Source organism: Halichoerus grypus, chromosome 14, assembly GCF_964656455.1.
Source record: "Halichoerus grypus chromosome 14, mHalGry1.hap1.1, whole genome shotgun sequence".
NCBI classification, from domain to species: Eukaryota; Metazoa; Chordata; class Mammalia; order Carnivora; family Phocidae; genus Halichoerus; species Halichoerus grypus.
The window spans coordinates 71,493,620-71,510,854 of record NC_135725.1 but is presented as its reverse complement, the minus strand read 5'-3'; the positions used below and the strand labels follow the sequence as shown (position 1 = coordinate 71,510,854).

The 17,235-nt window shown below is 45.0% G+C and overlaps 1 protein-coding gene and 1 non-coding gene across 5 annotated transcripts in view; both read right to left on the bottom strand.

Annotated features, from left to right (window-relative positions):
• The window catches only part of PALM2AKAP2 (PALM2 and AKAP2 fusion), a 265,450-nt gene that overhangs the window by 48,538 nt on the left and 199,677 nt on the right, over nt 1-17,235 (bottom strand). For all 4 annotated transcript variants that reach the window (XM_078061581.1, XM_078061583.1, XM_078061582.1 and 1 more), the window contains one exon: nt 15,005-15,135. In XM_078061581.1, coding sequence (XP_077917707.1) covers nt 15,005-15,135 — 131 coding nt within the window. The remainder of the gene's footprint in view (nt 1-15,004; nt 15,136-17,235) is intronic.
• LOC118549914 (U6 spliceosomal RNA) lies at nt 9,579-9,685 on the bottom strand. The gene has a single exon (XR_004924299.1). It is a non-coding gene; the product is annotated as a U6 spliceosomal RNA (small nuclear RNA).

Genomic DNA, 17,235 nt, shown 5'->3' with positions numbered 1-17,235 from the left:
TGGGACATTAACTGATTTTCTCAAGATCACAAACCAAGACATCTGGGCGGCTAACACCAAAATGTCAGTGTCTCAGATTCCCATCCTTTGCTTTAACAGAGCAGACCACAGCACCAGCAGATGACCCTGTACGGAAGGCCTGAGTTGTGTTTGTAAACCGGCTGCACCCGAGAAAACCGTATCATTCTGGGGTATTAATTTGGAATTTGTGACTCCTTGTTAGGGGCTGAAATTTGCTTTTGCATTGGCTACAGGAGAAGAGTGGCAGCTTTGAAAGAGCACCGGGGACCCAGGTTTAGTTCCAGTTTACTAGCTGGCTGGGTCATTCTGAGAGTCCTTTGGTCTGCCCTGGCCTCAGGTTCTTCACCTTTAAGGTGAGAAGTGTGGGGAGGGGCCGTTCTCAGGACTTCCAAGTTCTTTTCTAAATCTAAAGATAAATGATGCACAAAGATGGCAATGGCAATATTCAAACATTTAGGCAAAACATGTGGTTTGGAGGCACATCATCTCTCTGCCATCTGGGTTGGGGCAGAACTTCTCTGTGGTCAGGGACTGGGGTTTCCCCCCCCAACTCCTCACACACCAGCACTCACACCTGGCTCATGATGCATGTCACTCACCACGGGATTGAGACAACACCCAAACCAGTCTGTTTGGTGAGACAGGTCCACTGATCCACCCCCCTGGTTGCCATGGCAATGTCAAATTGCTATTAAAGTTTCCAACTGGCAATTTCTGTCCTTATCTTGTCATAGACCGATAATGAACAGTTGTCTGACCAGAAGCAGCCCATGGAGCATACTTTGAACAACACTGGGTTTAGCCATTTTTCTGGAACAAAGCAAGTCTCCTAGGACCTGAGGAGGGCATCACTCAGACAACCTAGATAATTTTTTTTTCTTTTTAAAGATGTATTCATTTATTTTAGAGAGAGAGACAGCACGGGTACGCATGAGCAGGAGAGGCAGAGGGAGAGGGAGAGAATCTCAAGCAGACTCTCTGCTGAGCATGGAGCCCGATGCGGGGCTCGATCTCACAACCATGAGGATCCTGACCTGAGCCGAAACCAAGAGTCGGACACTTAACGGACTGTAGCACCCTGGTGCCCCGATTTTTTTTTTTTTAAATAAGCAACTGGAAAGCACAAAGTACCTTTTATTTTTTTTTTAATAACCTGCTGAGATAACTCCTGCCTCTCATCCTATTCAACCAAGTCTGCCCCACAACTGATCTGGATTCCCAAATCCATCTATCACATTGTCCTACTTCTTCTGCCCTTGGAGTTGTTCTTTATCTTCCTCCAGTGTAGCTGACAGCTCCTGGGCAAGCTGAGCAGCCCCGGCATTCCTGCTGAGGGCCTCAGGGTAATAGACAAGAGCTGATCACAAGGCAGGAGGGAACCCGAGAGGCGAGAGGCAGGCAGCTGCCCTGGGGACAGAAGCTGCTTCTCACGCTTGTAAGGCAGAGCCACTCTACTTTCAGGGCTGTGCTCCCAGCCCCCCTTCCCTCCACTGCCCTGGACCTGTCAGTGGTGAGGGCTGGTGCTTCCAAGTCACCACTGGACTCGCATGTCCGGTGGCAGCTGACCTCTGAAACAGTGTGCTAGGCTTGGGGGGGGGGTGGCATCCCTCTCAGCTGTTTCTGAAAGTGGAGAGGGGGTCTGGTAAAATGAAACAATTGGGATTATTTACATATGGTACATTGTCACATCATTCTTTCATTTTTATAATAAAAGCTAGGGTCTATTGTGTACCAAGTCCTAGATCCTTCTAAGCACTCTGCATATATTAATTTAACCACCACCACTACCCAGGAAAGTTCATCTCATTATTGTTTTCTCATTTTTGTAGAAGAGGAAACTGAAGTAGAGAGAAGCTAGAGGAACTTGCCTAAGATTTCACAGGCAGCAAGGGCAGTCCCTGGACTTGAACCCAGCAAGTATAATCCTGATGCTCGTGCCCAAAACCATGGCTCTGTACCGTCTGGACATGGAAATGTTGGTTTTGAATCTCATAACAATCCTATGGATGATCTAAGGCTGATGCAGATCAATTAAATAGAAAAATATTTACTGAGCAACCTACTAGGCTTCGTGCAGTATTCTGGGCACTTGAGATACACATAGCGGGTGTAGTGTGTTGAATGGTGGCCCCCAGAAGGATATGTCCACACCCTAACCCCTGGAACCTGAGAATGTGACCTTATCTGAAAAAAAATGGGTCACTGCAGATGCATTAATTTAAGGATTTTGAGATGAGCTCATCTGATATTATCTGGATGGACCCTATAATGACAAATGTCCTTATAAGAGACAGAAGAGGAGAAAACATAGGGAGAAGACAAGGCCATAAGAAGACAGAGGCAGGGACGGGAGGGACGCAGCCACAAGCCAAGACTCACCTAGAGCCTCCAGGTGAGAGGCAAGGAAGGATCCTCCCCTAGAGCTTTTGGAGGGAGCACAGCCCTGCAGACACCTTGATTTTGGACTTGTGGCCTTAGAACTGCGAGCAAATAAGTTTCTGTTGTCTTAAGCCACCAAGTTTGTGGTAATTTGTTACAGCAGCCTCAGAAAACTAATACGGGGAGGGGGGTAACCAATAAAGTCCTTGTTTTCATAGAATTTGCATCCTAGCTAAGAACCAACAGAATGGAATGGAATGAAAAAAGAAAACCACTGGTCTAACAGCTGAAAAGCATTTCTCCTCAAACATCTCCTTCTCCAGGAAGTCTTGTCCGCACTCCCTAACTCAAGTGTGAAGTACCCCTCTCCTTATATGCTCCTCTATACCCTTTTAGAACTTCCATGATCAGACCTTTCCCACCATTGTGCAATTGATGGTTCCCATGTATAATTCTGTGTTCCCCAGCTGCCTATAAAAAGCTTCATGTCCATCTCATCTGGACTCACCCAAGATCATGTGAGAATGGGAGAGACTGGAAATACCCTGATGACCAACAAGAAGGAATTGTGTGGAGACCAAGAAGAGGGCAGGGCCACTGTTCATGTTCATCCAGCTTGTTTCTGCCCAAGGACACCAGCTGAGGGAGCAAAGCAGGCTGGAATCCACCCAGTGTCTTTCCAAGTGGTAGCCCACTGCCATCAAGAAGTAGAATCTAATGAAATCTTGCCATTTGCAACAACGTGGATGGAACTAGAGGGTATTATGCTAAGCAAAATAAGTCAGTCAGAGGACAAATACCACATGACTTCACTCATGTGGAAGTTAAGAAACAAAATATGAACATAGGGGAAGGAAAGGAAAAATAAAGTAAGATGAAAACAGAGAGGGAGACAAACCATAAGAGACACTAAACTCTAGGAAACAAACTGAGGGTTGCTGGAGGGGAGGTGGGTGGGGGTAAGGGATAATTGGGTGATGGGCACTCGATGTAATGAGCACTGGGTGTTATATGCAAATGATGAATCACTAAGTTCTACCCCTGAAACTAGTAATACAGTATATTTTAACTAAATAGAATTTAAATAAAGAATATTAAAAAAAGAAAACACTTCTTTTTTCATGAAAGATGTTAGTTGAATGATGTTCTCTTAAAAAAAAAAAAGTAAAGTCTAATTTTCCTCTCCTTGAGTCTGAGCTGGCTTTAGTGGCTCAGCTGAAACCAGTAAGACACAATAGAGGCGATGCTATGGGACTCCCAAGGGGCCAAGACAGAAGACGTCTTGTAGCTTCCAGCTGGGTCCCTTGCAATGCTTGCTCTCCAGACACTCCCCCTTGGGGTGCTCCCTGCAGAACCCAGCTGCCATGTGCTGAGAAGGCCAAGCCTGTGGAGGGGCCTTGGACATTAGTCCCAGCCTCTGAGTCACTCTAGCTCAGGCTCCAGACACGCAAGTGAAGAAGTCTCCAAGTGAGTTCAGCATGCAGCTCAAATTGAATCACCCCTAGCCTTTGGCGTTTTCCCAGCTGAGGCCCCACATGTTGCGGAGCCGAGGCAAGTCATCCCCACTGCTCAAATTCCTGACTTAGAATCCAAGAGCACAATACAAACAAACAAAGAGCAGAAGCAGACCCATCAATACAGAGAACAAACTGATGGTTGCCAGAGGGGGGTTGGGGCAATGGGAAAAATGGGCAAAGGGGTGTAGGAGACACAGGCTTCCAGTTATGGAAAGACTATGTCATGAAAATCAAAGGCACAGCACAGGGAATAGAGTCAACGGATCTGTCATCATGCTCTATGGTGACAGATGGCCGCTACACTTGAGGTGAGCAGAGCATAAGGCATCGAGAAGTTGAATCACCATGTTGTAGTTCTGAAACTAATGTAACATGTGTGTCAATGATACTTAAGTAAAAAAAGAATCCATGAGCACAATAAACCTGAATTATTCATTCTGCAAATATAACTGCACATGTGTTCCAAATGGGCTAAGAATAGGTTCTCAAAAAGGGGACAGGAAGGAGGATGTAGGCAAATCCCTCCTCATAGATGTGCCCCAACATAACTCCCCTGGGACTGTGCACCCTTCCCTCTCCCTCGGCCTGCAGTCCCCATTGCTGCTGTGTACACCGTGGGGAAGAGAGCCAAAGAGTCCCTGATGGCAGAAGTTGCTTTCAGGGTGGGAGGAAGAAGGGGAATGTGAGTTTGCTAGGGGACTGGAACCCTAGAACGGGATTGGGTCCGTACACTGATGGACTCCCATTTGCTGCAGGGGTGAGCCTGAGCGTGGAGGTGAGGGAAGGAGAAACTGGCAGGGCTAGTGGACTCAGGACTTGCCGGACTTGCTGTGACAAGTCTCAAGCAGCCTCTGGTCCTGCTGAACTCTTCTCTGGGGCCTCAGCCATGAAAAGAGGGGGCTACAAAGCAGGGGTGTGCCTAGGAGATTGACTTGGCTCCAGGCCCTGGCCATGGAGTGTCAAACAAGCCTGCCTATACACGTCTGCTTCCCACCCGGGTCAGAGCCTGCATGCCTCCCCATGGCTGCCAGGCTACAGCCCCCAGACTCCATGGTCACGAAGCCATGTTGTAAGATCACAGACGGTCCTCGCTGATAAGGATCTGAGAGACCATCCCCTGCCTTCACAATGCACAACTGGTGGAGGAAAATATCAACAGGACACTTGATGTCTTTGTTTCATCAAGAATATAGAGAGGTTACAAGTGAGCATATTACCAGCTACGGGGGTGGAAAAGTACAATTTTTCAGAGGGGAAACTTTCTGTAGAGGGGAGACCTGAGGTATGGCATTCGTAGGCCAAAAAGCCTGGGGCCAGCTACCAAGAAAGTTGACTTTGCACAATGTCTTCTAAGGGCTGGAAAATGCAAGCATTCCCCAAATGTGGCTCTTATGTAGTCTCAGTGTATGGACAAAATTCTCCCATTATTTTCATAATTATGCATACTTTAAACCCAATTTACCTGATCAATAATGAGGCAATTATAATGGAGCCCACAAAACCCAAACAAGGTAAGATGTTTGGGATCTCACGGTAGGCTCTTGGAAGTAGGCATTTCCAACTGCTGCTACTAAGATACACATAGGCGATATTGCTGTGCTGAATGCAAGAGGAGCGTGTTTCCTTCCTGACCTGTCCCAGCTTCCAGAACTGACCACAAACCATAAGCATTCACATTTCAGAGTCTGTGAAGAGGGACTTTTCTATGTGGTCCCAGAAAGCAGGGACCAGAGAACTGGTGGAAATTGCAGGGAACATCCCAAAGGAGGATCCTTTGTAATAATGAGAGTTGTTCCAATGTGGACTTGGGTGTTACTTTGTGAGGAAGTGAGATCCCTGTCACTTTCAGCCTCGGGGAGAGACTACGTATGGACTCCCACTCCCTGGGTTCATTGCAAATTCAAGTGTCAGACAGGAGTTGATCCAGATTACACCTCCGTTATGTATGCTCTAAGATTCTACGGTTTTATGAGCTGTCATAAAATCACTGCCTTTGCAAAATCAGTGCAGCGTTGGATGCAAAAAAAAGAAAAAAGAAAGAAAAAGGCCATCATTTCTTTTTAACTCAGAACTGACTTTCATGGTTCAGTGCTTGAGAGAAGCCTTATGCTACAAGCACCTGAAACACTTATGTCATTCTGCACTGAAAATCACGAATGTTATCTTCATAAATCTTTCCCCCCGGTTTTATTGAGAAATAATTGACATATGTCACTGTATGAGCTTCAGGTGTACCACATAATGGCTTGATTTACATATATTGTGAAATGATCACCCTAATGGGTTCAGCTAACATCCATCTTCTCATACAAGAAAAAGAAAAGAAAGAAGAAAAAAGGAAAAATATTTCTCCTTGTAATGAGAACTCTTGGGATCTACTCTCTTAATAACTTCCCCATACATCCTACAGCAGTGTCAGCTGTCTACACTACATGTCTACACTATATCCCAGTACTTATTCAGCTACAAGTTTGTACCTTTGGACCACCCTCCTCCAATTTCCCCTTCCTCCCCGCCCTCCGCCTCTGGTAACCACAAGCCTAATCTCTTTTCCGATAAGTTTTGGGGGTTTTTTGTTTTGTCTGGGGTTTTTTTGTTTGTTTGTTTGAAGATTCCACATATAAGTGAGATCATACAGTATTTGTCTTTCTCTGACGTATTTCACTTAGCATAACGTCTTCAAGGTCTATCTATGTTGTCACAAATGGTAGGATTTCTTCATTTTTTATGGCTGAATAATATTCCATTGTAGAATAATATTCCATATATGTTTTATCACATTTTCTTTATCCACTCATCCATCAATAGACTCTTAGGTTGTTTCCATGTCTTGGCTATTATAAAAGTGCTGCTATGAACATGGGGGTGCAGATAGCTTTTTTTTTGAGAGAGAGAGAGTGCGTGTGCACAAGAGCAGGTGGGGGGGTAGGGAAGGGCAGAGGGAGAGGAAGAGAGAGAATCTTAAGCAAGCTCCATGCCCAGCATGGAGCCCAACATGGGGCTTGATCTCACAGCCCTGAGATCATGACCTGAGCCAACATCAAGAGTCGGACGCTTAACCGACTGAGCCACCCAGGTGTCCCAGTGCAGATATCTTTCTGAGTTAGTGTTCTCATATCCTTTGGACGTATTTTCAGAAATGAAATCACTGGATCATTTGGTAGCTCTATTTTTAATTTTCTGAGTGAACTCCATACTGTTTTCTACCAATTTACAACCCCACCAATGGCGCACAAGGGTCCCCTTTTCTCCATATCCATGCCAACATCTGTTCTCTCTTGTCTTTTTGCCACATACATCTTTTTAGGATTCCGGGTTCTCAAGCTCCTTGATGGGGTGATTTTATCTTAGTATCAACACCTGTAATTCCAGGCTTTAGCGTAGTGCTTCTTAGCTGGGGGCTATTTTGGCCCCAGGGGACATTTAGTAATGCTTGGAGACATTTCTGATCGTCAGATAGGGGGTGGGAGGGAGCTATTGGCATCTCCTGGGTAGAGGCCAGGGATTCTGCTAACGATCCTGCAATACGCAGGACAGCCCCCACAACAAATAATTCTCCAGACCAAACATCACTAGTGCTGCTATTGAGAAACCCTGTCCCAGAAGTATGGAGGAGAAGACAATAACAAAAGCACTACTCTTACTTACTGACAACCTACTGTACTTGGCCCCTCACAAAAGTTTTTGATCTGTACAACTCTTCAAGATGGGCATTGCTATTGCCAGGGTACAGGGCTCAAGTCCAGAGAGTTACATTGTGTCTAAGATCAAACAGCTTGCAAATGCAGAACTAGGGCTCGAACCCAGTCAGTCAGACTCGAAGGGCCAGGTTCCTCATCAGTATGCCAGGAGCCTCTGACATCATTACACACTGTTTTTAGCAGAGACTTAGGCTATATACAGCCAAGAAAGTGCACTCAGGAGTAGAGGGCTTCAGAAAGAGACAAAGGAACCAAGCCTAAAACGGAGCCTGTACTTCCAGACAGAACCTGAAGGGGCAGCCTCCCAAACCACGTGACCACTCTCAATGGCCGCCAAGCCCAAACCCTCCGGAGTCTGGGCAAGTTTGCTACACCGCTTCCTGAGGAGACGCTGGGGACTGAGGAGGGAGAAGCACCCACCTGCATCATGAGGTGAACTTCAGTGTGACTTCTGGGTGACAAACGTATCCCATGTCTCAAAAATTTTGACCTTAAAATAACTTTTGTTCAGATTTTTGAGAATGTGCTTTGGAGTTAGACGAAGCCCAGCTGAAATATTGCTTTTTCACTCTTTTGTTGTTGTTGTTGTTGTTTTAAAGTAAGGTCTACGCCCAGTGTGGCCCTTGAACTCACGACCCTGAGATCAAGAGTCACATGCTCTACCTACCAAATGAGCCAACCCTTCACTTTTCCACTTATTAATGGGGTCGTTTGGGGCAACAAGTTACTTTATCTTCTAAGCCTCAGTTCTCCCAACTGTATTATGGGCATTCACGTCATCACCACTGCTTCATGGGAGTATTATGAGGATAAAAAACAAGAAAATGAATGAGTGAAGTGGAGGCCAAAAAGCTAGGGACCCAGAAGCAGCTAAGAGACCAATGAATATTAGATGATATGGTGATGCCACTATATCACTATATGGTTTATAGTATAGAGAGTTCTATTATGGTGAAACAAAGAGACTGGGGAGAACAGGGCTGGATTGCCAGATGTGGCTGTGCGGGGTGGGGCTGCAGGCCGAAGTGCACAGATGTGGACCGCCCATGTGAGTGCTCCGTACTCTGTACCCTGCTGTGGAAGAACAGTGCATCATGGAGTCAAAAATAGCAAGTATGAAGGACAGAATGAATCCTAAGCAAGTGTCCTTTGTGATTTCAAGGAACATTTCTGTGGTTGCCTTTTCTAGAACAGTTATTTGTGGATGGCTGTCATCCTGTTGGTTGCCAAAATCCCATCATGTAACACACACATGCTTCTGCCTAATGTCTCCAGTCTTCGGCTTTGAGCCTCTTAAGAATGTGGAAAACTAAGTGAATTCTGGTATCCGTCAGAGACCAATGGAAGCACTCCAGGAATCTTAATCCAGAAGCAGAAATGAGCCAGTCCACTTGCATCTTGAACTTTTTTTTTTAAAATGTTGCAATGCCTCTCTCTAGGTTAGGAGCTGGGACTTCAATATTTTATTCAATCAATATTTGATGGGACATATTTTAGAACTGACAGCTGATCAGATGAATTAGTCATTGCGTTGATGAGTCAGTGATTCACACATGGGGCTTTTGTCTCCTGAGGACTTCACCTCTTTCCCCAATTCTGGCCTGTCTCCACAAGCACCTCCTTCTACAACAGTAGCATTTCTCCACCCAGGTATATCTGCTCAGAAAAGGGATCTCTATTCAACTTCCCAAATTTGAGACTCTTAGAATACCAGAGCTGGAAGATCCTGAGAGACTCTTCACTGAAAAGATGAGGAAACCGAGACAAGAGAGAGTGAGAGCCTTGCCCACAGTCACACAGCAAGTTAACAACAGCGCTAGAATTAATACCCTGGCTTTAGAACAGCTTGTCCCATTTTCATTTACTACTCCCTGAAGTTTCTCCTCTTCACTGGGGTAATTCCAAGGTGGGGGGAACAAATTTCTCCCATATTTCTCACTAGTCAGAGAAAGTTAAGAACATTATATTTCAAAGCTTCATGAATTTGCCTGTCATCCTCATGCAGGGACCATGCTAATCTTCTCTGGATCATTCCACTTTTAGTGTATGCACTGCTGAAGCGAGCACTAGAACACTGTATTTCAAACATCTGAATAAAACCTGATGAAATTAGAAAGAGAATCTTAAGTGGGAAAATCATAGGGCAAGCAGCAAGACTTGATGACTGGAGCAGATGTGAAGTTGACAAGGCTAGCGTGGATCTAATTGCCAGAAGTCTCCAAGAGTATAAATGTGAGGTCCCAGGGACCCATCACACCCAGTGACAATATGGACAGCGGTTGACCATGGGACCAAGCCAGAAACAATCCTTTGGGCTTTCTCAATATGACACTCCAATAGGAAATAAAGCATACAGAAGATGTGACATTTGAAATAAAAAAAAAAAAAGAGAGAGATCTTTGTGCAAATTTTGCTTTCAACAATGCTGACCATATTTAACCGATTTTACTTTTGCTATCTAGAGAGCCAAAAATATAACTAATAGACTGGGCTATCCTGACATTGCCCAGGGAAAAGTTGGGCAAAAAAAATGACCATCTGTTTATCCACTGTAGAGACCAGTTCTCTCCTTCCTTTCCCACTGCTGTGATGTAATCACTGCAGTTCTATTGTGCTCTTAGTTAATTACATTTTATTTGTGGTCTATTCTTTTTCCATTTACAGCAATCTTTCTTGAACCTGACTGTGATTTACACAGATGATCAGGAGTACTCTTTAAAAAAGCATAAATTCCAGGGCTCCTCACATGGGTCACTGAATCCAAATTTTCTGGAAAAAGTCCTGGGAATCTATATTTTTTCAAAAAAGCTTCCCAGGTGATTCTAATGCCCAGGATTTAATAGTCTAGTTCCTTCCTCCTTCCCTCCGTCTCTCCTTATGTGCTGCCTTCAAAATCTAAGCACCACATATAACATTCTTGGAAGAGAGACAATATTCTTCATTCCAAACAACCACCAATTTACAAATAACACTTCGGTAAAAGACATGCCCGGAAACCTGGAACTTGTTGTATGACTACTGGCACTATAAAGAATTGTAGACTCAGAAATGGAAATATGGTCATGTTCTTTCTTCCTGAAGATATCTAAGGAAAGAGACATGTTTAAGTGCAAATTCTCGTGCTTTATTTGAAGTCTTTATTATATTCAGACTTCAAGAATTAATTAATTAATTAATTAATTAATATTATTAACTTAGTTAATATTAATTAAATATTCAGACATAAAGAATTAAGACATGGCCTAAATCCGACCTACACTGAGGTTCTGAGTTAGGGTGCTATTACCTTTTCTTTCTCCAAACTTAAACAACACAGATGTCCCTTAATCTTTCCTTGTACGCATTCTCCCCGCTCTTTGATTACTATTCTCTATTGTTCCTTCAGGTTCTTCAAGCTACTCTTGATTCACCAGCAGGGACTAAAATACCTTCAGGGCACAACGGTACCAATCTACTTTATGGTTTGAAAACAGTTTGCCCTTTTTTTTTTTTTTAAGATTTTTTTTGACAGAGAGAAAGTGAGTGGGCTGAGGCAGGACAGAGGGAGTTGGAGAGGGAATCTTAAGCAGACTCCACACACAGCATGGAGCCCGACATGTGGCTCGATCTCACATGACACCATGACCTGAGCTGAAAAAAAGAGTCGGACGCTTAACTGACTGAGCCACCCGGGCTCCCCATGCATGTCTCTTTAGGAGAATTTATTTTACTACTCAGGAGTGACTTAGATTAGTGGACTCAAATCTAAAGATCTAAAGATTGATATTCTGATTCAAACAAAGAAAGCTCCTTTTAGAATTCTTTTATTTAGTGGTTCTTCTGCATTTGATCTGTAGCCAATTTCTGGGATTCCTATTATATAAAGATCAGAATCTGAATTTGATCTCAACGCCATTCCTGTTTTTTCTCATTCTCTTCTCCCTGTCCCTCTGAATTCTCAAGTTGTTTTAGGTCATCTTCCTCCTCATGAATTCGCTTTTCTATACTTTCCCTAATGCTTGCAGTTTTCTCTTGAACAATCACGCTTCTGGAAGAGTGAATTATTAGCTCCCATTCTCACCCTTCCCTGCATCTGTGCCCTCTGCCACACAACTGTGAAGTTCCTTCCACCAAATGTGGACTGTCTGTCTCCCCGCCTTGGTTTTGGGGGTGGCCATGACTTGCTGTGGCTAATGGCTTATGGGCAGTTCTGTTTCCTCTCAGTCCCCTGGCTCCTCTGCCATCGCCATAAAAGGAAACAGTTATGGTTAGCTCATTAGTGCTGGGGGAAGAAAGCACAGACTCATCCAACCTATGTCTTGGGGTCACCTAGCTGAGCTCAGCCAAAACGAGCAGAGCCAGAACGGCCCATCCACACGGACTGTAAGACTGCAGGACACCTGTGCTTCCAATGAGCCTTTAGGGCTGTTCAAGTGGCTATAGGACTGAGAGAGCGAACTAAACCATGCCTGACTAAGGAAAGCAGCTTAGGTGGCTCAGTGTCCTTTAAGGGAAGAGGCAGGACAGCTCTTTTCTTCCCTGGGCACTGGAACTTAAAGACGCTAACAGTTCTCCAGTAGACACGTTGTGAGTAAGACGAGGAGAAGCAGACACTGACTTCCAGGGTAGGAAGAAGCTCCTCCCTCCAGAGGCTCTGAGGAAGAACTGATGCCCACCGGCAGCCCTGCTCCAGGCAACATAACTCAACCCCAGCAAATGGCCACAGCCCAGCAGAGCCATGACTGTGGCAGAAGGAAATGCCCCCCGAATCCAGGCCTAAGCACCTGCGTCCCCACCCTTTTAGGCTGCTGTGATTTCTTTCCTTCTGGCTTGGCTATCTGTCTCTTCAGTGGGCTCCAAGAGATTGCCTGCATACATGACTGAGCTCTTTATTCTGTTGACTCAAAAATAAAAAGAGATTCTCCTTATTTTTCTGAATATGGTGATGCTCACATAAGCAATAAACCAGCCCCTAACTCTTATTCCTCACTCCGGGAGTCAATTTAGCCAAAACTGAGTCTCAATTTAAGATTCTCCCTCCATGTGATGGCTCATCCCACAGGTAAAGGTTACCACCTGTGAGGCCGAAATAATGGTATATGAGTACGCAAGCCAAAGCCAAACTGCCAATTTGGTAGGAAGACCATGTTTTCTAATGCCATTAAAAAAAAAAAAAAAAAAAAAAAAAAAAACAGAAAAGGTCATAGAACTAATTTTATCCTATTTTCCAAATCCTTTCTGCATTCCATCTATGACACTTAATGGATGAAATGAATGAACAGGTCAGGTTCAGTGAGAAAAGATACCCAGTGTCTGAAAAATGATTTTAAACAAAATTTTCTGCCCCTCAGCGTGTGCACTGCCTCCCTTCACAACCGAGGTAGTGAAGAGACTGTGCTCAGGCCACTTGGCTGCTAGGATGAAGTTAGCCTGGGGAATACTCTTCCAGGCCTCCTCTGCCGGGCAGGGCTTCCCTGAGATGTGGCATACCCGGTCCCCATTCTTCATTCAACACATAGTTGTGGAGCTTCTGCTCTGCGCCAGACCTGTCTGAGGTGAGTACGTACAGCCAGTGAGAAAGAGACGGGAAAACGATGGAACCTTTAACAAGAGTAAAGACAAAGCGATGCCGCTGTATTATATGAACTGTCACCTACAACTGAAAGCACCATGGACTTGCCACTTCTGAGACTTCCTGTAAAACCACTTCTCCGAGCGGCCTTTCCTCCCCAGCTTGTTGTCAGTATTTCCAACAATCCTTGGCTCCCTCGTCTTGTCTAAGAGACAGCCAGCTGAGCCACTTGGGAGGAGAGCAACTCCCGAGGCTCAGGACTCTGAGTGACAGGCTCCTGCCCCTTCCCCCTCTACCTTCTGGGCTTCTAACAGGAGACCTTTCCTACTTCCTAGAGGTACTTGTCCTCACCAGGGTGATGTCGTATTTCTAGGACTAAGATTTCTTCTTCTAATGATATATATATAGATCTAACTAGCTATCTATCTAAAATGGTAATAGTTAAGCCTTTACCCTTTGTATGCTAAAAACGTGTGTGTATATGCACACACGTGTACACACATTCACACACGCATGTGCACATGCACACATGTGCATAATCACATACACGTACACGTGCAGGTGTGTACTTAATCACATACACGTGTGCATAATCGCATGCTTACAGGTGTATATGCACACACGCACACATCCACATATATAAATGTCTGTGCATGTGTGTACACATATTCACATAGCTGTGCGCGCGCACATGTACATACACATTCACATACGTGTGCATATGCACACATGTGTATATATTCACATACATGTATGTGTGTATATGCACATCACATACAAACTTCTTCTTAGTGAATTTCCCCCACAAGCAAAATTTAGCTAAGCTGCTCTTGAGAACTCTTCAAGGGACATTAGGGCCCAAGCAAACAGGGACCCAGGCCTTGAGGGCTTACGGCCAGTCTGCTTTTCCCTCTGGTGACCCTACTGGAGTCTCTAAGACCTCTTCACAGTCCTCGTTCACGCTTGGGTATAAAGGCTGGTAGTGAGGTAGCTCTTGCCCTTTGTATTCTAAACGAGCTTGCACCCTCAGGAGAAAGAGATGAAGCTCTTGAGGCTGAGATTTGAGGTGGGGTTTGGTGGGATGGGGTGGAGAGGGAGATTTGGTTCTAAGGCATCTCTGATCACCACCTTCCACCCCCATCTCACATCTCTGGCTACGTGTCCTGGGACCTAGTACGACCACAGTGTTTAAGTGCAAACCTATGTTTTTGCTCCTGTGTGAGCCTGGCCAACCACTGGCCACAGGAAGGTCACTTATCTCCCAGACGGAAATGTTCAGAACCTGGTTGAGAACCATAAAGGAACCAACTCACCCTCTGAGCAGCGCAAGCAGACAGTACAAAGTTAATTCTTAGAGCAGGCACATAACTCACAGTGGTGCCCTCATTCAGCACGTCTATCGTTCTCAGACCCCTGGCTACCGTTTCCCCACTTCACATTGATCAAATGTAGGAAACAGACCCACTACAGCAGCAATAACAGCTAACAGCCTGATTCACAGGAGGAAAAAGACAAAAGCTGGTGGAAGAACTCAAAAGGTGGGCGTTTAGTGAAGGGACAAGCTGCTTCCAACACCTCACTGCTCCAGGAAAACATCACCGTACCGAATGACAGCCCCATACAGTAATTAGTACTCAGAGTAATAACTCGGGGTTATCTGGAAACGTTAAAACGATATCAATGTGCTCTGTTTTTAGGAAGAGAATTCGCAAGCTCTGGGCAAAGGGTCCGGCACTGAGGAGGGCCCCCTAGAGGACAGTAGCGAGTACTGCACTGTAAGACCCCTGCGCGGGGAGGGGGGGTGCGGGGGCGTGCCGGCGCTGGGAACCACCTACCTCTGGATGTTATCTTCCAGTTGTTTGACTCTGAACTCATCTTCCTCAGACTGCCGCCTCCTGGCTTCCTCCTCTTCGGCAGTTCCAGCGGGGATACCCTGCAGCAGCCATTTTTCCCGAAGCACTTTGGACTGTGGGAATGAGGGAAGAGAACAGACTAGATGACACCTTTCAGTCCACAGCCTTCTCTGTGTCGCGGTGCCTCGGTTTTAGCTCCGCCCCTCATCAGTGGTCACCTGAATTGCTGCCTTCGCCTCCTCACTAACTTGGCTCCCGACTTCCCTCAGGCCTAACCCCTAGAGAGCCACCAAAGGGGTTTATTTCTGCATTTCCTACTATAAACAGCTTTTGAAAACATACAGAAAAACAGGAAACAGTAAAATGAATGCCCATGTAACTCATCTAGCTTTACAATGATAAACAGTTGCCGTATTTCCCACAAATTCTTCACCAAAGCATTTTAAAGGAAATAACAAACATCATGACATTTCACCCATAAGTATTTCAATATGAATCTCTAAAACATAAGGACATTTTTCTGTGCTACTGCAATTCCATTATATAATTTCTTAAGATCACCCTATATCGAGTCCGTCTTAAGGTGTTTCTTTTTTTAAAAAAAGATTATGTCATGCTTCTTCTTAGAAGCTTTTTAATGATTCCCAACCATCCTCAGCAGTGGTCTCCAAATGGTATTAAAATCATGCACTCCATTTGCACCAGTGTACTAATACATTGTGAAGTGAAATAAAAAGGTGGGTTGTTTTTTAGTTTGTTTGTTTTGTTTTTAGTAGGCTCAGGTGGAGCCCAATGTGGGGCTTGAACTCCCAACCCTGAGATCAAGACGTGAGCTGAGATCAAGAGCTGGATGCTTAACTGACTGAGCCACCCAGGTGCCCCGAAATAAAAAAAGTTTTGAGTTTCACATCAATGGCTGGGAGGGAGCCATTACTGCTTTGACAAGAGAAATGAAAACAGCTCAAAAGAAAGACATGCTAAAACTCCCTAAAACAAAGAGCAAGCTGAGGAAGGCATGGGAGAGGATTTTTGATTTGGGTTTCCATTACATGGTCCCTAGATGGCAGATGGTGGTTATTGGATGTTTGCAGGGGCTGGACCCTGGGCATCATGGCTGAGCGTCCCCTTGGCAGGTCGGTGGTCCTGGGAATGGAGTGCTGTAAGGGTGCTGTAAGCAGGGCATGTCACCAGTTTTTCCCTGGTCCCATAATGGCTATGAGGCCATTCAACATAGTGTAAGCATAGAGTAAGCACTGGGTTCCCTGGATCCCAGCATCACCTCCATCAGAATCTGGTTTGACCTCATCAGGCAGGCTGAGCAAGGTAAAGGAAAGGGAGCCCTTATAATGACTAAGAGCCAGGTTATGCACGGCTTGCAGCCAATTAAATATGATGTACAGAAATGAGAGAGTGGAATATCTCTAATATTGTGGACACAGAATTCATACTCACTTCAGTTTCCTTTCTACAGCTCTTATAAGCAAAAGGTAGACAATTCCAGAGGTTCACATTTGTCTTGAGATCAAGGAATAGGAGCTACTTATGATGAAGCTATAAAATGAGTTACTAAAAATTACCGACATTTAGTAATAGTAGAATTCATTAACGGTTCTGATTCACCTTTCTATTGAGAAATCCAGCAGCTACGCAGGGCTATGAAGCCCCTGCTGGATGCACAGGTGCAAGTTCCAATGGCTAGAATTCCTACACTTCTTTTTTTTTTTTTAAAGATTTAATTTATTTATTTGACAGAGAGAGAGACAGCGAGAGAGGGAACACAAGCAGGAGGAGTGGGAGAGGGAGAAGCAGGCTCCCCGTGGAGCAGGGAGCCTGATGCGGGGCTCGATCCCAGGGCCCTGGGATCATGACCTGAGCTGAAGGCAGACGCTTAATGACTGAGCCACCCAGGCGCCCCCAATTCCTACACTTCTGAATGGACTTTTTGTTAGCAATGCCTCGGTGTGGTGTCCAGGTAGTCATAGTCTTCACTGGTGTTATTCTTGCCCTTTAATTATAGATCGTTTTTGGTGGACGTCTGTTTGGTTACCCTTACATACAGTACATAGGGAAGCATATTTATGGCACTTGACCTGTAGCTTTCCACTCATTAAAGACATGAGGTTGTTCATATGTAAGTTATTCCAACTGTATGCTAAAGGGATTGTACACAGAAGCCGCCCTCACCCAATTTAAACAGTTATACGTCATTGGTA